Here is a 22379-nt window from a genome sequence, read left to right on the forward strand (position 1 = left end):
ACCAAACCCATTTTTTTAGTTAAGTAATGTTATAACATGTAACAAACTACTGTGAGACATCCCCCACTACTGATAGCAACACATTTTTCCAACACCACAGTGAGAACCACGGATTTGGTTCTCAAGTCCACCCAGGACAAATGCAGCCAGAGCAGTGGAATGCCTGTCACTGAGCTGATTGGTCATGCAGTTGTAACTGGAGCACAGCCTCATGATTTTTAGCCCGTTGCAGCTTCTGGTACCCCTCCATTCTTCATTTCTCCTCTAAAGCCTAGTTTACATCTTATTTTATCATCCAGAAAAGCTAGGGTTCACAGGATCAACAAAATCTTTTCTTTGTTGTCCTGTATTTTTTAAGTAAAATCATATTTTTTTGAGCTCCCTCCATCTTGAGCTCCACTGAGTCTCTTCTTTGCCATTGTAGTTACCCCAGGGCTCCTAATCTTCCCTGCTCTCTCCCCTCCTCTGTGCTCTGTGCACTTAGAGTCTGCACTGCACACTTTAAGATTATATCCCGCATTGTCTTGTTCTCTGATTTTCTCATGTGTGCATGTCTTGTCTCCTTTCTAGATTTATGAGGTCCTTGTAGAGTTTTACATCTCAATACTCAAAAACTAAAAAGGTGATGTATGGTATGGAAGTTAAATCGCTGAAGTGTTCAGAACAGAGATGTATGCTGTTTCATTAGACAAGACTAAAATCTCCTCTCCGCTCTGCACTGCAGAGATCTGTTACATATTCTGCAGTTGTTCTGCATGTGAAGATGAGAAAGAGAATTTTGTCTCTTTCAGAAACAATATATTGGTTTCTGTAAACTAAGGGAAAACTAAAAACTTTTACATTCTCATACTCCTAAAACATTAAGAATGATGGGTTTGATGCTGCTTGTTCCTTTCCCCTAGAAGAAGTCTATTTTATCACATTTTTGTTGTTGTTTTTTGCTTGTTCCCTTGAAATTCTATGTCTTGATGCTATCTTGATCTTTCATAGTACTGCAGACATTTTCTCATCAGAATCTACGTAACTAAGGCCAGATCTGGACAGTACTCTTAAAATAATGTATCCATCCAACAGAGCTACATAAAATCCAGAAGGGATTTAGTATTCAACAGTATTTGTGAGCTGTTTCTTTGCATTTTAGTAAAACCTAGATAGTGCCCCAAAAAGGCTATAAATAAAAATAGATGGTTTTAGTGATCTTCTTTCCACCCGAATTAATTTATTTGCATGTTAGAGACACAGCCATTCAGGATTCTGATTTTATTTTGTAAAGACAGGGTTGGTATAGATGAGTAAAGCAACATTTCAGAAATAAACACTGGCAAAAAGAATTCTGGATGTGATAGCCCATTCTGCTGCTGAATCAATGCTTAATCTGTAGTAAATAACACTGGCAGGATGCCAATCCATAAAATCAACCATAAAATGCTGTAGAATATTCCAGTGTCTAATGTGCTTCTCAGGCAAACAGCATCGACTCAAGGCACAGTCCTTCTGAATATTACAAGTTTAGCTCATGTATAATAATGAAATAAAATGCTTTCTCATTTTATTATGTCTCTAATATTAGTCAAATGCTAGGCCCAATCAAGTAGAGAAATGGGTATATATACAATTTTAATGCAGGATACTAAGTTTTCGACAAATGCAGTCAAAGGGCATTATAAGCACATATAGGAGAAGCACCTAACCCAGACTCAGGGTGTTAGAGAAGACGCCAAATCTATTTTGTTAGTCCTCTTGTTTTCCCTACACTCTTAATGTTGGAATGCCCAGGGTTCAGCCTTTGTCTTTTTCTCTTCTCTATCTACATTCATTCCCTTAGACATGTCATCATTCTCTACTGTGTGCCTATGACCCCCAAATCTCCAGATGTAAAACTCTCTCCCAAGCTCCATATATAATATCTATTAGCATCTTCACTGGGGATGTCTAATAGATATTTCAACTCAAAATATCCAGAAATGAACTCTTGACCTTCACTCTGCCAAATTGGCTCTTCCCGTAGCCATTCTCAGCTCAGTTGATGGCAACTCCATCCTTCCAGTTGCTCAGGCCTTAAACCCATGGATCAGTCTTTAACATTGCTCTTTCTCTTACACCATACATCCAACCAATTATGAAATCACTTTGGTTTTACCTTAAGAATCGCTCCAGATTCCAACCCTTTCTGACCACTTCTGTTACTATCATCCCAGTCTAAGTTACTGTCATCTCTCATGTGGGTTACTGCAGGAGCTTTCTAACTACTCTCACAGCTGCTACCCTTGCCCCCTGCCACCCACACAGGCACACAAACACATACTCTCTATCCTCAGCCACTGTGAACCTTTTAAAATATAAGTCAGATGATGTTAACTGCTGAAAATGCTGCAGCAGCTCCCCATTTTACTTGCCTAAGGGACTTAATATAGCCTATAAACTTCACATAATCTGGTCCCCCATCGATTGATCTCATCTATTTCTATCCTCATTCCCCACTTGGCTCCAGCCACATTGGCCTCAGGGTCTTTGCACTGGCTGTTCCCTCTGCTTAAAACTCCTGGATGCCATAGCCAACTCCTTGAGTTCTACAAGTCTGCTCAAAGCCAGCATCTGGGAACAACGTCGTCACCATCTCTATCATTGCAACCCAACTCCCCAGTACTCCTAATCTTTCTCACACTGTTCTTTTTCTTGTTTCCATGGCACTTTTCTCCTACACAGTAGAATTCTCGCTTTCACTGTGTCTAGTGTCTATTGTCTCACCACCACCACTGGAATGGAAGCTCTCTACAAGGCAAAAACCTTTGGTTCATGATGTATCCCAGTGCGTGAGGCATGGTGTGTGCATAATAAAGACGTGTTGAATACATGAAAGTATCTACATGTAAGTAATAGTTGAGGCTGCCATGTTCAATGAAGAGAGTGACCACTGAAGAACATGGCTAAGAGCAGAACAATTGGATTCCCCTTCATTTAATGGACTAATAGAAGAAGAAAACCCCATAAAGGGGGTTGAGAAGGAAAGAACAGAGAGACTGGAAGAAAAGTTTGAGGGAACAGTGTGTTAAAAGCCAAGGGAGGAGAATATTTCAAGTAGGAGGTCAAGTCCTATGAAAAGCCGGGTAAAATAAGTCCTCTGGCCCTCTGGAAGTCATTGCCCTGTTTCCCTGCTCCACATCCCAGCCTGTCCCTTTTGTGGCCCTGCCCATCTTTCACACACTTCTGTTCTCCCTGCATGTTCCTTAAAACCTTCCTGTTGTACATGACCCTCTCCAATTGCACATCTCCCTCCATTGATTCTTTGGAGGAAAGCTCATCAGCACACAATTACAGTTTTTATACAGTCTGGGAGGAAATTTAACGGTACCATTTTTCTCTGTGAAAATGCTTAGTCATGAAGTTATCACTCCGTATTTTGTTGATAATAAGCATTGATTTGTACCCATATACACAAACAACTTGGGACTTATTGCCCATATACAAAGATTGTTTAAGTATCTCATTTCCTTTTGGAAACATTTTTTAAAGTACCTACAACTTAGGAAAAACTCAGCATTTCAGATTTTAGGTTATTCAAGAAATATTTAGGTGATGATAATATTCTCATGGACCAACAGGCTTATCTGAAAATATTTTTTGGTGGTGGTGGTGGTGATATCCCTGGTGAGTCCTCAGCCTTCCATAAAGATGAACTGGAGTTTAGTTGTCTAATCAAAGCCTAAATGTTAATTAAATAGTCTAAGGCAGCAGTCCCCAACCTTTGTGGCACCAGGGACCAGCTTCATGGAAGACAATTTTTCCACAGACCAGAGAGTGGGGAGGGGATGGTTTCAGGATGATTCAAGAACATTACATTTATTGTGTACTTTATTTATATTATTACTACATTGTGATATATAATGAAAGAATTATACAACTCACCATAATGTAGAGTCAGTGGGAGCCCTGAGCTTGTTTCCTGAAACTAGACAGTCCTGTCTGGGGGTGATGGGAGACAGGACAGATCATCAGGCATTAGATTCTCATAAAGAGCACACAATCTAGATCCCCTGCATGCACAGTTCACAATAAGGTTCGCACTCCTATGAGAATCTAATGTTGCCACTGATCTGACAGGAGGCAGAGCTCACCTAGTAATGTGGGCAATGGGAAGCAGCTATAAATACAGATGAAGCTTTGCTTGCTCACATGCCACTCACCTTCTGCTGTGTGGCCCAGTTCCTAATAAGCCATGGACTGGTACCGGTTCATGGCCCAGGGGTTAGGGACCCTTGGTCTAAGGTACAAGCACCTTCCCTGAGTAGGGTCAGCTCCACTTATTCATTTAACTAACATTTAAAGGCTAGTGAGGGTATCTGTTTTGCTAAGTCGTAGGCAACTGTAGTCCATGACCTCTGTCCTCAAGGAGCTCACCCTCTAAAGGAGAGGAGAGTCTATATAAATAAATAGCTTCAGTGCAACATAAGTGCTATCACTTTTACAGCCTTCTGCAGCCAAATACAGCTACTTCTAAGATTAGTCTATATTCTCTACTCTGCCACTCTTTGCACATCATGTTGGGTCTGTACTGCACCACCTGAGCTAGTATGGGATGTTAGAAAGACCCCAAGCTTACCTAGAGAAAGTTGGTGTTGGTTGGATCTAGCGAGGATTCTATGGATAAAGCAAGTAGCCTCAGGTCAAGAGGAGTGCTCCACTTTGGCTGTATAGCAAATAGATACAAGGCAAGATTGTCACCACTCACGTCTTCACTTGTAGCCTGATTGCCTTCCACTCCAGAAAGGAACAATAGCACTGGTCCTGTTTTCAGTACAAAGTAGTTACCCTTTTTCTTACTCAATCTTGAAGGAGAAAATCAATGTTTGGTTTTTCTCTCCTTAAAAAGGATAAAAGATAGCAATTCCTACCCTTTGTTCATTGACATAAGTCTCTAGACTTCAGGAGTGGCTTAGAAATTGTTAAAAATCTACAGAGAGGATGGAAATTAGATTACTGCGTCTTTGTCTTCTTCTTTGAACTTTGAACAAAGCAAGTAATTTATCTTTAGTAACTTAGAATGTTTAGTTATCTACGAGAGGGTCTGATTTTCTAAGGAAACATCAATAGAGAGCCATTACTTGCTATTCCAAATATGAAGTAAGCATATTACCGATAAGTAAAGTTATCAGGAATTTTTGTAACTCTCAAAACACTATGTTTATTTAGTACATTGACCATAAAAATTTATTGAATGGGTTATATTTTTGTTTTGATATCACATAAGCCTCCAAAATGAAGTTTAAAGAGATGGCTTGGGTGGCCAGACGTGGTGGCTCATGCCTGTAACCCCAGCACTTTGGGAGGCTAAGGTGGGCGGATCACCTGAGGTCAGGAGTTCGAGACCAGCCTGGCCAATGTGGCAAAACCCTGTCTCTACTAAAAATACAAAAATTATCTGGCTGTGGTGGTGTGCACCTGTAATCCCAACTACTAGGGAGGCTGAGGCATGAGAATCGCTTGAACCCGGGAGGTAGAGGTTGTAGTGAGCTGAGATGGCGCCACTGCACTCCATCCAGCCTGGGGGATAGAGCAAGACTCTGTCTCCAAAAAAAAAAAAAACAGAGATGGCTTGGGTGACTGATTCCCCAGATTGCATTTGATGGAGGTGGAGGTGGAGGACAGGAAGGGAGAACATGAGAGGAACATTGATGGCATCATGAAGTGGCTTCTACCTCACCGTTCTGAGAAGACCATCTGAAAAACGGCTGTCTATCCACAATAATGACAACAGCAACAACAATCAAGAGTCTGAACAAATGGAACGGCATATAACTGTCCTTGGATAGGACGACTCAATGTAATAAAATCCTCCCCAAATCAGTACAAATTGAATGCAATTCCAATTAGAATCTCAATGAAGGTTTTTCTAATTTTGTATTCTGCTTTTAGGAATTGGATAAAATGATCATAAAGTTTATATGGAAAAATAAGTAGACAAAAAAAGCTGATAAAACTGTAAAAAGAGTAGCGAAGGAACTGTCTCTTGCCTGTATCAGAGCATACTTTGATGCTGCTATAGATTGTTAGGGTAACAACATGAGAATAGACACATAGAACAGCAGAACAGAACAGAGAGTCCAAGAATTGATCCACACATGCATTACACTTTTGTTTTGCTTTTTTGAGACAGTCTCCCTGTGTCACCCAGACTGGAGTGCAGTGGCATGATCTTGGCTCATTGCAACCTCTGCCTCCCTGTTTCAAGCAATTCTCATGCCCCAGCCTCTTGAATTGCTGGTATTACAAGCATGCACCACCACACCTGGCTAATTTTTGTATTTGTAGTAGAGATGGAGTTTTACCTTGTTGGCCAGGCTGGTCTCGAATTCCTGGCCTCAAGTGATCCTCCCTCCTCAGCCTCCCAAAGTGCTGGGATTACAGGCATGAGCCACCATCCCTGGCTGCATTACACTTTAATATATAACCAAAGTAATGTTTTAATTTGGTAGGAAAATGACAGGATATTTAATAAATGACACTGACAGAATTGGCTATTCCTCTAGAAAAACTGAAGGGATGATTGATAACATTACATATGTATAAAAATAAATCCAGAAGGATTAAAGACTTCCATGAAAAAAAATAAAGCGATAAAATTCTTAGAAGAAAATCTAGAAAGTACCTATAATCTTTAAGGATAGAGAAAACTTTCTTTTTTTCTTTTTCTTTCTTTTTTTCTTTTTCTTTCTTTTTTTCTTTTTCTTTCTTTTTCTTTTTGTTTTTTTTTTTTTCTTTTTTGAGATAGGGTCTCACTCTGTCACCCAGGCTGGAATGCAGTGGCACAATCATAGCTCACAGCAACCTCAACTTTCTGGGCTGAGGTGATACTCCCACCTCAGCCTACCAAGTAGCTGGGACCACAGACGCACACCACCACAACCAGCTAATTTTGTGTATTTTTAGCAGAGACATGGTTTTGCCATGTTGCCCAGGCTGGTCTCAAACTCCTAAATGGAAGTGATCTGCCCACCTCAGCCGCCCAAGGGAAAACTTTCTTAACCAAGACCAAAAAAACAAAAGCCATTTTTTACAAAGACAAAGTGATTATACGAAATTTAAAATGTCTAAAATGATAAAGTTGCCATAAATGATTGAATAGACAAATTTTAGATTTGAGGATAAAATGCAATGCAAATGACAGTCTTTACAAAGCACTTTCTACTTGGGTAAGGAAAAGATTAATAGCCCAACAGAAAACAAAATGAGCTAAGAACATGATTAAGCAATTCAAAGAGTCCGGTCTAAAGTATGAACACAAGCACACTTCCAGTAAGGAAGGCCAATTGGCCAGGCACGGTGGCTCACACCTGTGATCCCAGCACTTTGGGAGGCTGAGGCGGGTGGATCACCTGAGGTTGGGAGTTCGAGACCAGCCTGGCCAACAGGGTGAAACCCTGTCTCTACTAAAAATACAAAAATTAGCCTGGCGTGATGGCAAACGTCTATAATCCCAGCTACTCAGGAGGCTGAGGCAGGAGAATTGCTTGAACCCGGGAGGTAGTGGTTGCAGTGAGCTGAGATGGTGCCACTGCACTCCAGCCTGGGCAACAGAGCAAGACTCCGTCTCAAAAGAAAAAAGAAAAAAAAGGAAGTAAAATTAAATGTTTGCCATCAAACTGGCAAAAATCAAAAGGTGATACATTTGTAGAGTATTGCTAGTAGGGATGAAGGAGAGATGGTACTCTTACACACTACTTGTGGAAATATAAATAGTAGCAATCTTAGTAAGCAATCTGGCAAAAAATCTATGAGAATTAAAAATATCCTTTTATAACTTTAAATTTTTAAATCATGTGAATTTACCATCTATTTAAAATGTGTGTGTGTGTATGTGTGTATGTGTGTGTGTGCGTGTGTGTGTATGTGTGTATGTGTGTGCATGTGTGTGTGTATGTGTGTATGTGTGTGTGTGCGCGCATGTGTGTGTGTGTATATGTGTGTGTGTGTATGTGTGTATGTGTGTGTGCGTGTGTGTGTATGTTTGTATGTGTGTGTGCATGTGTGTGTATGTGTGTATGTGTGTGTGCGCGCATGTGTGTGTGTGTGTGTGTATATGTGTGTGTGTGTGTGTGTGTGTGTATACACACATATTTCCTTCAGCCCAGGGCCCTATTCCTATAAGTCTGTCCCATAGGAATAAAAGCCGTCAGATGTAAGGATACATATACTTTGATGCTTATTGCATTATTGTTTCTTTCAGGTCAGTAGTCACGTCTCCACTTTCTTTATTGTGGTATTGTTTCATCATGGTAAAGAGAGAGAAATAAACGTAATTCCCAACAATAGACAGGCAGGAGACTAAATTATGTTACAATAGAATGAATTTAAAAGAATGAATTCAAATCTGAATGGAAGGAGTTCCACAAAATATCATTGAAGAAAAAAGCAAGAGGCAAAAAAATTGTATGATTATGATCTTGTTTTGTGAGTAAAAAGAGCTCTTTTCTATATATATATATATGTGTATATATATATGAATGTGTAATTTATACCTCTATAGCTATATCAAGATACATATATGCATGGTGTGTGAGTACATATGTGCACACCAGTGTGTGTATTTGTAAATTATGTTAACTACACTCAGTTTTTAACATGGGTCATTCCAGGATAAGTTGACAGTGGGAGATGCAAGTGAAAAAGAAATCTTTTAAAAGATGACAATTTTTAAACTAGCATTGTGATTCCATTTATGAGAAATTTAAAAGCTATAAATGAAAAACATTGAAAGTGATAATATAACAATGAAAACACGTCACAATAACCATGACTTCCCAATACTGCTTACTAGAGGGTTCAACTGAAACTGTCAGGTCAGTTTCCACAGGGACCAGTTGCTGTCAAACATAAAATAAAACCGAAGATTTCTGCTGCTTTTCTGTTTTTACTTATTTTCCTTTAAAAAACTCTTAAATTTTTAAAAAATATATTTCAGATCTCTTTTTCTTTTCTAATTTTTTTTATTTAAAATTGAGATAATATGACAGAAATAAAACATTGAAAAAAATAATTAGGCTAGGCATGATGACTCATACCTGTAACCCCAGTACTTTGGAAGGCCGAGGACCAGCCTGGGCGACATATCAAGACTATTTCTATAAAAAAAAAAAAAAAAAAAAAAGAAAAAAACACTTTTTTTCCCCCGCAAATGACTTTTTTTTTTTTTTTTTTTGGGACAGTGTCTCGCTCTGTCTCCCAGGCTGGAGTGCAGTGGCGCATCTCTGCTCACTGGAAGCTCTGCCTCCCGGGTTCACGCCATTCTCCTGCCTCAGCCTCCAGAGTAGCTGGGACTACAGGCGCCTGTCACCACGCCCGGCTAATTTTTTGTATTTTTTTTAGTAGAGACAGGGTTTCACGGTGTTAGCCAGGATGGTCTTGATCTCCTGAACTCGTGATCCGCCCGCCTCGGCCTCCCAAAGTGCCGGGATTACAGGCGTGAGCCACCACCCCCGGCCGCAAATGACTATTAATCTTTACTTCATTTTATTTTTTTCTTTGTTTTTAACCATCTCATTTATACAATTGCATGCTCTTTTTTCCATTATTTAATTATAATCATTTTTCCATGTATTTTTTGAATTCACTCTCCGATGTTTATTTCTAGAGAAATAAAAACGTGTTTTGAATGTCCAGAGAGACAACAGATTGCAATACACATACTTTTGCATACAAATGCCAGTTAGGAGATCAACCAAAAACTTTCTGTTCTCACATTCTTTTATGTCATCATTTATATCATAAATTCATTGAAGAAAAACAACATGTAGACACTGCTAAGGTATTTAAGTTAGATTTCATCTATCTTTCTCATCCTTATTTTAAGAGAATTAATGCCTTTCTACACAATTAATTTAAAAATTATTTTAATTATAGTTTAATTCATCTCTAAACATTCTAAATATTATTTTGGTATGTTTTACATAATATTAGCCTACAAACAAGACACATATATAAACTAAAAATATATATCAGGGATATGCAAAAAGTTTCTTACTGATGGGATGAGGAATCAAAGACATTTAAAGAAAACAGGAAATCAGAAGTCCCATCTACTATTCAAGGCCTGTCACTCCACCTGGTTGCTGATTCCACCCATTCACGTCTTTTCTAGAACTTTCTCCTATCAAATCTCTCTTTTTCTTTTTTCATCTGTACTTTTCCCCTATTCTTTCTTTAGATATGCTTGTCCTCCCTAAAAATATCTTAAATCTGCCTCTTATCCCCAAGGCTACCTCTAGCCATCATTTTATATATTTTCTTCCCTTGTAGAACAAGCTTCCCAAAAAAGATAGTCTATACTTACTATCTCCTTCTCCTTTCTTCCCATTCATTCCTCTAAGCGCATATAACATCTGGCTTTTGCCCCTACCACTCCACTAATTTTTCTAAAGCAAAAGTCCCCAGTTACTTTGTTACTACAAAATTAAACGAAATTCTTTTCTGCATTTTACAGGCTAACCACACTCTCCTTGAAACATCAAGTCCCTGGATTCCTTGACATCAGCATCTTGTGGTCCTCCTACTTTCCTGACAATTCCTTCCTAGTGTGAATGACAGAGTCCTGTTATACTCCTTGCCTCTTTTAAATACTGGTATTCCCCACAGTTTGAAGCTTTTTATTCATTTTGAGTGATTTTACTTTTTTTTTTTTTTGAGACAGCGTCTCGCTCTGCTGCCCAGAGTGGGGTGCAGTGGCTCACTGCAACCTCTGCCTCCCAGGTTCAAGTGATTCTTCTGCCTCAGCGTCCCGAGTAGCTGGGATTGCAGGCACCCGCCACAACACCCAGCTAATTTTTGTATTTTTACTAGAGACAGGGTTTTACCATGTTGGTCAGACTGATCTCCAGCTCCTGATCTCAAGTGATCCACCCACCTCGGCCTCCCACAGTGCTGGGATTACAAGCATGAGCCACTGCACTCAGCTGATTTTACTTTCACAAAATGATAATGACCCCCAAATCTTTTTCTCTAGCCTAGTATTTCCTTTGAGCTTCATATTTATCTTTAGTACCCCATTAGCAATCTCTATTGGCAGCCAAACTTAACATGTCCAAAATGAAATAGACATCTTCCTTTTCTCCCTATATGTCCACATCCCTTCTCATCTATTCAATGTTTCATTCAAAACAACTACCGTCGGCTGGGCACGGTGGCTCACGCCTGTAATCCCAGCACTTTGGGAGGCTGAGGCGGGCAGATCACGAGGTCGGGAGATCGAGACCAGCCTGGCTAACACGGTGAAACCCCGTGTCTACTAAAAAATACAAAAAGCCAGGTGTGGTGGCAGGGGCCTGTAATCCCAGCTACACGGGAGGCTGAGGCAGGAGAATGGCGTGAACCTGGGAGGCGGAGCTTGCAGTGAGCCGAGCGCCACTGCACTCCAGCCTGGGCGACAGAGCAAGACTCCGTCTCAAAAAAAAAAAAAAAAAAAACTACTGATGTCTAAGTTGGCCAAGCCAAAGAGGTAAGATGTTATCAAGCCCCGCCTCATTGCCCTACATATTCAACCAGTCACCAAGTCCAATTAGTTAATCTTCCAAATATTTCTTTGATGCACCCCCTTGGTATTGTTCCTAATACCGCTGCCCTAACTCCAGCTGTCACTATCTCTGGCCCAGATTGTTGTAATTGTGTCTTGATTTGGTCTCCCTGATTATAGACTTGCCTCTTACAAATCTATCCTATAAACTTTTACAAGATCAGTCTGAAATAAAAATTTGGCCATGTGTTAAAATCCTTCATGGTTAAGAGACTGAGGGGAAGAGAAATGTGAATTGACTGCTAAAAAGTATGGAGTTTCTTTTTGGAAATGAATGTTATAAAATTAGATAATGGTGATGGTTGCATAGCTCGGTAAATATACTAAAAACTACTGAATTATCCACTTTAAAATCATATGTAAATTATATCTCAATAAAGTGGTGATTAAAAAAAAATTTCACAGTTATGATAGCTCAAGACCTCCAGGAAGCAGGCATCAACTCAGGATTAGATGACAAGAGATGTATTTGAAGGAAACACCTTTGAAGAATAAAGAAGAGGAAGCAAGAATAGGCTAGGACAGGGCCCGGGAGCAGTGGCTCATGTCTGTAATCCCAGAACTTTGGGAGGCTGAGGCGGGTGGATCACTTGATGTTAGGAGTTGGAGACCAGCCTGGCCAACATGGTGAAACCCCATCTCTACTAAAAATACAAAATTAGCCTGGTGTGGTGGTACACACCTAATCTCAGCTACTTGGGAGGCTGAGGCAGGAGAATCAGTTGAACACAGGAGATGGAGGTTGCAGTGAGCCAAGATCATGCCACCACACTCCAGCCTGGGTGACAGAACAAGACTTTGTCTCAAAAAAAAAAAAAGAATAGGCTAGGACAGCTTTTTTGCCATGATGCAGGTCAGAAACCTATGAAAAGAGAGGGAAACGAAGGATGGGGCTGGAAGAGTCTCAGACTAACGTGCAGCTCTAAGAAAGGCTTTGGCAGGCCTATGGGGATGCATCAAGCCAAAGGTGCCTTGTAAAGGATACCTGCATCTGGCAAGAATGGGCCTGCACTAGTGCCTCTTCTATGATCAGTCATTGGCGAGGAGCAACTGTGGGGAAATGTGGGCTTGATGAGAATGCAGTGATGGATCCAGAAGGTAGCAAGTGGAGCTCTCAGTCAACTATGCTCACTGTAGCAAGAGGTCTCAGTAGTGTATTTTATGGGCACCACAGAGGTTCTTCACTGCCTAGAGAACACTACAAGCTCCTTTGCATAATAAATAAGATGTTCCATGAACTAGTTCCTAATTACCACTCTAGACGCATCCACCAAAATTCTCTGACTCACGTTTTATGTTGAACCTTACCACCAAATGTCTCTTGCCTTTATACTTTTGTTGATATTGTTCTTACTATCTGAAATTATCTTCTAACTCATATCTATCCCTCTAGATTTGTCTCTTCCAGGGAACATTATCTCCTCTAAGAAGATTTTCCTGAACACTCACACAGGATGATTGCCTCTTTGCCCTGTCTTCTAAATATATCATAGCATTTACCACATTATATTGATTTTTTCTGTTACCTTTATGTCTTCCAGCATAATCTTTATGTTCCTCAACTCAGAGTCTGTGGCTTCTTCGTATTTGATCCCCAATGCATAACATAGCGTCTAGAACAGAAGTATTAAAAAATTTTTGTTAAGTTGAATTCAACATCAACTTGTAATTTTAAAATATAAGCCATTTATATTATTACATTATTACACATAGTCTGACTTATGTTTTCATATATATTTGTGTTTCTTTATATTTCCTTGCTCTTTTTGGTGAAATTGTGATTATAATACTAAAAACTTCTTAATTCATTCTACATTCATTATATATGACCAAACATACATAAGGTCCTTTTCCCCCACTGTTCACCCTGCGTGCAATCTTGTGAAAAAACTTAGTTATTAAAGAGCACCTCTTTTATATACCCATCCCCATGCTCTGTAAGTCCATCTAGAAGGATGATATGAAGGAAAAGGGTTAGAGAAAGCCCCTAGCAACCAAGCCCTTATATTTTTTTCTTCCTTATCATGTCTTGTTTTTGTTATTTAAATCATTAAACCATTTAGAATTTACTTTTGTATATTTATGTGCTAAGGATCCAGCTCTGGTTTCTCCATATTATGTGCTAGTTTCTCAACATCATTTACTAAACAATCATTTTCTTGGTGATTCTGTTCCATTGGTCTACTAGTTTATTTCTGACTTTATATCATATTGTTTCTATGATTATATCTATGTATGTTTTAATGCCTGGTAGGATAAGCCCTTCTCTGCTCTTCTTTTCCAAGATTTTCTTAGCTATTTACGCTTCCTCAGAACTTTCAGAGTTCTTTAGTTGAGTTTTCTCCCAAAATCCTGGGGCTGGTATTTTTGTCAAAATTGAATTGAACAAAATAACTAAATAAATAGGGAAGAATGAATATCTTTATACTACCAAGTCATCATATTCACGCACATGGTATAGTTCTCTAATTCAATTCTGAAATTATAGATCTTTTAGTAGAGTTTTAACATTTTCTTTCTAATAGTCAGGCATTCTTTAATAGCTTAATTCCTAGATGTTGTGAATAATATCTTATTTTCTACTACACATCCTTATAAGTAATATTGCCAAGAGTAGAATTACACTATTGAATTTTTTTTTTTTTTTTTTTTGAGACGGAGTCTTTCTCTGTCCCCCAGGCTGGAGTGCACTGGCGCAATCTCGGCTCACTGCAAGCTCCGCCTCCCGGGTTCATGCCATTCTCCTGCCTCAGCCTCCCGAGTAGCTGGGATTACAGACGCCCGCCACCACACCCGGCTAATTTTTTGTATTTTTAGTAGAGACGGGGTTTCACCGCGTTAGCCAGGATGGTCTCGATCTCCTGACCTCATGATCCGCCCGCCTCGGCCTCCCAAAGTGCTGGGATTACAGGCTTGAGCCACCACGCCCGGCCGAACACTATTGAATTTTTTAAGTTGATCTTTTATCCAGGTGTCTTGGAGACTTCTCTACTTCTTACAAGATAAACAGTGTCTCAGAGAAAGTATCCTAGACAGGATCTAGTTTTTCCACAATAGGATAATTCCTCAAAACTGTGGTGGGATTGTGTTCCCCCCAAATTCATATCCAATGAAACCTTGGAATATGACCTTATTTGGAAAAAGGTTATTTGTGGAAGTAATTAGTTAAATTCAGTGAGTTGTCCTTATAATAAGAAGAGAGGACACACAGAGAAACACACAGGGAAGAAAGCCATGTGAACATACAAGAAAAGACTGGAGTATAGTCATGCACCACATGACAATGTTTTAGTCAACAGTGATTGTATATATGTCAGAGGCCCCATAAGATTATAATACTGTATTTTTACTCTACCTTTTCCATGTTTAGATACACAAATATTTATCATCTTGTTATAATTGCCTATAGTATTTAGTAGAACGATATACTGTATAGGTTTATAGCCTAGAGCAATGGGCTACACCATCTACATTTGCGTAAGTACATTCTATGATATTTGCTCACTGATGAAATTGTCTAATGATGTATTTCTCAGAACACATTATTTTTTATTTTTTATTTTGTGAGATAGGGTCTTTCCCTGCCACCCAGGCTGGAGTACAGTGGCATAATCTTGGCTCACTTCAAACTCCACCCCCTAGGTTCAAGCGATTCTCACACCTCAGCCTCCTGAGTAGCTGGGATTACAGGTGTGTGTCACCATGCCCTGCCAATTTTTGTATTTTTAGTAGAGACACAGTTTTACCACGTTGGCCAGGCTGGTCTCAAACTCCTGACCTCAAGTGATCCGCCCGCCTCAGCCTCCCAAAGTGTTGGGATTACAGGCGTGAGTCACCATACCTGGCCTCAGAACATATGTCTTTCTTTAAGTGATAGATGGCTGGAATGCATCCACAAACCAAGAAATGCCAAGGATTGCCAAGAACCACCAAAGCTAGGAAGAGGCAAGGAAGGATTCTTCCCTAGAGCATTCAGAAGGTGGATGGCCCTGCTGACACCTTGATTTCAGACTTTTAGCCTCAAGAACTGTAACAGAATAAATTTCTGTTATTTTAAGTGGCTTAGTTTGTAGTAATGTGTTATGGCAGCCTTAGGAAACTAATATAAATACCAAGGCTGCCACAATACTAAAAGTAAACATCTGGAATATCTACTTACACACATTTTTTCTATGGATCTTCTTTATTTTTATTTTTCTATATGAAAACATCAGGCCAGGCACTATGGCTTATGCCCGTAATCTCAATATTTTGGGAATCCAAGGTGGAAGGATTACTTGAGCTCAGGAATTCAACATCAGCCTGGGCAACATAGCAAGACCTCATCTCTATTAAACATAATTTTTTAAATCATTTTCCACAGGATCGGAGATAAAAAATAAGTAAATAAAATAAAATCAGTCATTTGATCAATTAGTTTCACCTATTAGCATTCTTCATAATCACTGTTACTTTAAGACTTATTTCTGCCATCTTAATTCCTATATTCCTGTTCTCTGTTTTCTAGTGTTTCTTTTCTTTCTTTCTTTTTTTTTTTTTTTTTTTTTGAGACAGAGTCTTGCTCTTATCGCCCAGGCTGGAGTGCAATGGCATGATCTCAGCTCACTTCAACCTCTGCCTCCTGGGTTCAAGTGATTCTCCTGCCTCAGCCTCCCAAGTAGCTGGGATTAAAGGCATGCACCACCACACCTGGCTAATTTTTTTGTATTTTTAGTAGAAACAGGGTTTCACCATGTTGGCCAGGCAGGTCTCAAACTCCTTACCTCAAGTGATCCACCCGCCTTGGCTCCCAAAGTGCTGGGATTACAGGCATGAGCCACCATGCCCAGCCTCTTTTAAGAAAGAAGGTATTGCTCTGTCACCCAGACTAGAATGCAATGGCACCATCACAACACACTGTAACCTCAAACTCCCAGGCTCAGGCGATCCTGCCTCTGCCTTTCAAGTAGCTAGGACTACAGGTGTGTGCCACCATACCTGGCTAATTTTTAAAAATTTTTGTAGAGATGGGACCTCACTATGTTGGCCAGGCTGGTCTCAAACTCCTGGCCTCAAGCAATCCTCCATCCTCGGCTTCCCAAAGTGCTGGGATTACAGGTGTAAGCCATTGAAGATGGCCCTGTTTCTTCTTTTTTCTTTTTTCCTTCTTTACTACTTTCTATTAAATGGTTCAAAGTTACTTCCTTTAGTTGTGAAGTTTGTGTTCTATTTTTCTTATTCTGGTGGTTATTCCTAGCTTAAGACTCATACTTAGGTTTTTTTTTTTCCATCAAATTCTAAATTTAATCAATATCTATATTATCTTTTCAAAATAGACCAACAATTTAGCATGCTTTTGCCTTCCCTGCCCACCTCCCTCTTTATTTTTCCATCAATTTGTTGTCTCCCAGGATTTGGTACCTACATCATTATACTTTGCCCCCCCCCCCTTTGGATATTGCTTATTTAGACAGCAGATGTTGCTAAGTTGCTTACTAACCTGCAATTCTCATATCTCTCTGTAGATATGAGATATGTAGAGTAGGCTCTCTGGAGTTACTCATTATTTTGTTGGAATACTTTCTTCAGGGATGTTTGCAAAGTATGTCAGTGTATGGTATATTCTTTTGAGGCCTTTTAGATGCTAGAGAACATCGTTATTTCCACTCACATTGCAATGAGAATTCAGCTAGATATAGAAGCCTAGATTCAAAATTCCTTTTTAATAAAAATATTGGATATATTACTCTAATGTTGCTGTCGAAAAGTCAAATGTGAATGGAATTCTTGTTCCTTTCTAAATGACCTGCTTTTTCTCTCTAGAATTGTTTTCTTTTCTTAAATTTCACTATAATTTGTCAAAGTGTTGATATTTTCCTCTTTATCTCTTTTGTTTGGTGCACAATAAGTCTATTCAATCTTTCCTTAATTGTGGAGACATTTTTAGCCAGTCATAGTGGCTCATGCCTGTAATCCCAGCACTTTCGGAGGCCAAGGTGGGCAGATCACTTGAGGTCAGGAGTTCAGGAGAAGCCTGGCCAACATGGTGAAACCCCATCTCTACTAAAAATACAAAAACTAGCCAGGTGTGGCAGGGTGCCTGTAATCTCAGGCACTTGGGAGGCTGAGGCAGGAGAATCACTTGAACCCAAGGAGGCAGAGGTTGCAGTGAGCTGAGATTGCGCCACTGCACTCCAGCCTGAGTGACAGAGCGAGACTCCATCACCACCTCCCCCTCAAAAAAAAAAATTGTAGAGAAATTTTAATTAGCAGCTCTTCAAATATTTAACTTTATTTTTTTCTTTCCTTCTAGGGCTCTCATTAATCACATATTGATATTTATTTTATTTTTCATGCCCTTTCATTTTTCTGTCATTTTTCCTATTCTTTACTCTTCCCGATGCCTTCTAGGAATGTTTCAAACCACTCTCCATCTTATTAATTCATTCATCAACTGTACTCATTCAATCCTGAATTAAATTGTTTGTTTCTACTACATCTGGTTGGTCCTTTTTTATAACTCCTTGTCCCTGTTTGTTTCCAGTGCCCTCCTACATGCCCTTGAGAATACTGATGAGGATTATGGTAAATTCTTGTTTTCTCTGGCTCATCAGTTCTGCTCCCTGCAGAATTAGTTGTTTAGTTCGTGATCCCGCCTTTTCAGTGCTTTAGGTCCGTATTCCACAGATCTCTCTTTATTTCTTCCATTCCCTCCAGAGTATCAGCTATAGTTTTTTTGTTTTGTTTTATTTTGTTTTGTTTTGAGACAGAGTCTCGCTCTGTCGCCAGGCTGGAGTGCAGTGGCGCAAGCTCCACTCACTACAAGCTCCGACTCCCGGGTTCACACCATTCTCCTGCCTCAGCCTCCGGAGTAGCTGGGACTACAGGGACCCGCCACCACGCCCAGCTAATTTTTTGTATTTTTAGTAGAGACGGGGTTTCACCGTGTTAGCCAGGATGGTCTCAATCTCCTGACCTCGTGATCTGCCTGCCTCATCTTCCCAAAGTGCTGGGATTACAAGCATAAGACACCACGCCCAGCCCAGCTATAGTTTTTATATTACATTCTGGGTTCCATCTATAGCCCACTTGCTTCTGAGGCATCTCCAGGATGAGATTCAAACAAAGAAGGGAAACCCCAATTGCTGTAAGTTCCCCCGCTCGACTCTTGACTTCCCTACAGCATAAACTACACTTACGGTCCTCAAGATTTAGCCCAATTGGACTGGGCTGTCTTTTCATGTTCAGTAGAATTAGGCTACATCACAGAACCACCAAATATTTTCTACTAGTTTATGGAGAGAATTATCATTTTCTAGAGTTAGGGAAGAGACATTAGTGGCCTCATGTGGCAAATAACTATGGAAAATCTAATTATTTCCACATTTTCTTAGAACCATGATACTTTGTGATTGTTATGGTGATTCTTATTTTCCTTCCTTCCTTCCTTAGACCTCTTAAATATACCCTATGTAGTTTGATTTTTAATTCAAAAGTTATTAAAATTTTGTTTTGAAGATTTCATAACTAAACTCTAACCGATCCCCAAGATAACTAGAAAAGCCTCCTGGTTTTACAAAACTAGTTGGGATAGCGCTTTTCTAAAAGTAAAATAGAAATTGGTGAAATTATTTCTGGCCTGCCTTTATGTTCTTGCTATATCAATATTTGTATCTTCTCAGATACCTTTACATATGTCTAGCCTTTTCTATCTGACATTAACTTATTCAACAAATGCTTGTTGAACACTTGCTGTACCACTGTTCTAGCTGCTAGGTGCAGCTAGAAGTGATAGCTGATAGAGCAATTTCTTTAGAGTAGTTTGTGCAGGTTCAGTTGAAAAATCAGTACCTGGTTTCTATTCAGGCCCTCCTATTGTGCATGGGAACTTCGATCACCTTGGAACTTTTGTACTGATTTCCATAAATGAGAAGTTAGATGAATTGCTTAATAATACCATATGTTTGGAGAAATAAAAGAAAAATCACAACTTAACAGTGCTGATTTGTGTTTCTTGTTTCTTCCCTTGCACTTCCTTACCCCATTTTCTTTTCTGACTTGCAGATGAAGGAGCTTCTATGCACCCTTGTGACGATACATACTGTGGCCCTTTTCCAGAATCTGAGCCAGAAGTGAAGGCTGTAGCTAACTTCCTTCGAAAACACAGAAAGCACATTAGGGCTTATCTCTCCTTTCATGCATATGCTCAGATGTTGCTGTATCCCTATTCTTACAAATACGCAACAATTCCCAATTTTAGCTGTGTGGTAAGTATTTGACCCTGTGCATGTGCATCAGGCTTCATGCTGCTTTTCTGAAACTAAGATGGTTCTAAGTACTAATGATAATGGCAAACACATGTTTGTGTTTATCCTAATAAGTATTTTACATGTATTAATTCATTTATTCTTCAATAACAATCATATGAGGCAGCTTTTATTATCCCCACTTTACAGATAAAGAAGCTAGAAGCCAAGAGATTAAGTAATTATATGGAGAACACACAACTACTAAGTCTCATAGCCAGGATTCAGCCCGAAGTCTAGTTCCATAGCTGTTGCTTTTAACCATAGTGCTGCTTCTCAAATACAATCATTTCAAACCTATTTACATTCTTAGCACAGGTTACACAGAAAAGGTCAGGGTGGATTTGATTAGTATCATAGCTTTGGTCATGTATGCAAGGCTGTAATTAATTTTATTGAGTAAACAATTGTTCATAAATTATAGATTGATTCTCATTAATTAAAAGCAGGTTTTAATTTATAAGTGCTATTTGCTTAATGCCAGTAAGTCTTTGGGTATGTATCTGACAAGTTAGTACTAAGAATGAACAGATGTTCAGGCATAAGATTACTTAAAAATGAAAAAGCAGAGTTTCTTTCTCTCCTTATATCAGAAACCCAACAAGCTATTCACTACAGGGTATCATTCATCATGAAGTGAGTCATTTCAGAGCCTATAGCATCTAAAAGCCTATAAAGTTCAAAAACCAAGAAAAACTAATATACGGTGCTAGAAGTCAGGTGGCACTTACATTTGGGGAAAAGGAGGGGGTGTAGTAATTGGGAGGAAATTGGGTTGCTGCTGAAGTTCTGTTCCTTGACCTGGATGGTGGTTACATGAATGTATTAAATTTGTCATCATTTGTTGAGCAATCAACTCAAAAATGGTATACTCTTCTACGTGTATGTTTTAGGACTTTTTTGGCCTCTTGACACCAAATGTGTGATGCCTTTTTCCAGTACCACTTCTCCAACACCACTTGGGTGTCCAACAATTTAATTCCATTTGGTCACTGACTACCCAGAGTTAGCATCAGACTCCACAGGTTTAAGGACTCAGTCCCACACGACTGCCCTCACTTCAGACACCAGTAGCAAGTAGGGGGTTCCCAAGTTAACCACATTCCTGGCTGACTTGGCTGCAGAGTCTCAGATTCCTGCCAGCCCACCTCTGGTTTGATGATTCACTAGAATGATTCACAGAGCTCAGGAAAGAGCTTTGCATACTATCACCTCTTTATTTAAGATACACAGTTGGCTGGATACAGTGGCTCGCTCCTATAATCCAAGTACTCTGGGAGGCCCAGACAGGTGGATCGTTTGAGCCTAGACATTTGAGACCAGCCTGCACAACATGGTGAGACCCCCATCTCTACAAAAAAATTAAAAATTAGCCAGGCGTGGTGGTGGCACACACCTGTGATCCCAGCTACTCAGGAGGCTGGAACAGGAGGATCACTTGAGCTCATGAGGTCAGGGCTGCAGTGAGTCATGTTCATGCCACTGCCCTGCAGCCAGGAAGACAGAGTGAGACCCTGTCTTATCAATCAATCAATCAATCAATCACACAACTCAGGAACCACCAAATGGAAGAGATGCGTAAGGCAATGTATGGGGGAAGGGGCGCAGGGCTTCCATGCCTTCTCTGGGTGCATCAACCTCCCAGCACATCCAGTGCTCATTAACCCAAACGCTCTCCAAACCCTGCTGTTTAGGGGTATTCATGACGATTTCATTACACAGGTCTAATTGATTAAATCATTAGGCATTGGAGTTTGGACTCAATCTCTGGCCTCTCTCTCCTCCTCAGAGGGTGAAGGATGGAGCTAAAAGTTCCAACTCTCTAATCACAGTTTGGTCTTTCTGGCAGCACCCTGCATCCTGAAGCTACTTAGGGGCCTCCAGCCCCAAGTCATCTCATTACCATCCAAAAGACACCTTAGCACTCTGGAGATTCCAGGAATTTTTAGAAACCGTGTGCCAAGAACCAGGACAAGGACCAAATATTTATTTTTTATTATACCACAATGTTATACTTGAATTTAAAATTTTATTAAAGAGAATCATTCCCTTTCTCCCTACACCTTGAACTCCAAATCCTGCACCAATTGCTTGGGGTTTTAGGAAATTCTGATCTAGATGTCTAAGACTTGTGGAGGACCTGGGGAAGACTTTTATTCTGTCCAAAAAGAGAATTTTGTTCTTGGCATTCCAAGAATTCTAAGCAAATTCCCCCTCTTTAGAACTACTGTAAAAGTGATAATTATATTCTATACTGCTATTCTTTAGCTGCTGTGCAGGTCAAATAGACTTTATTTTTGTTGCTGCTGCTGCTATAGCTGTTGTTTTTGTTGGCCCGGCACCCTAACAATTTGTATCACAGTATTCCTATAGGCAAATGTTCAGAGTTTTTTTACGTGGGCACTGTGTCTGTTTATATTCACACAACAGATGATGTGGACTATATAATATATAAAAATTATTGTATGAGGGCTGGGCACAGTGGCTGACACCTGTAATCCCAGCACTTTGGGAGGCCAAGCTGACAGGAG

At 39.8% G+C, this 22379-nt stretch overlaps 1 protein-coding gene across 1 annotated transcript in view; it reads left to right on the top strand.

Moving 5' to 3' along the window:
• CPA6 (carboxypeptidase A6) overlaps window positions 1–22379 on the top strand; it is a 332789-nt gene that overhangs the window by 300259 nt on the left and 10151 nt on the right. Inside the window, exon 9 of the mRNA XM_032759610.2 lies at window positions 19607–19809. Coding sequence (XP_032615501.1) covers window positions 19607–19809 — 203 coding nt within the window. The remainder of the gene's footprint in view (window positions 1–19606; window positions 19810–22379) is intronic.

The sequence above is a fragment of the Hylobates moloch genome, unplaced genomic scaffold (assembly GCF_009828535.3).
Source record: "Hylobates moloch isolate HMO894 unplaced genomic scaffold, HMol_V3 SCAFFOLD_9, whole genome shotgun sequence".
In the NCBI taxonomy this organism is placed as follows: Eukaryota; Metazoa; Chordata; class Mammalia; order Primates; family Hylobatidae; genus Hylobates; species Hylobates moloch.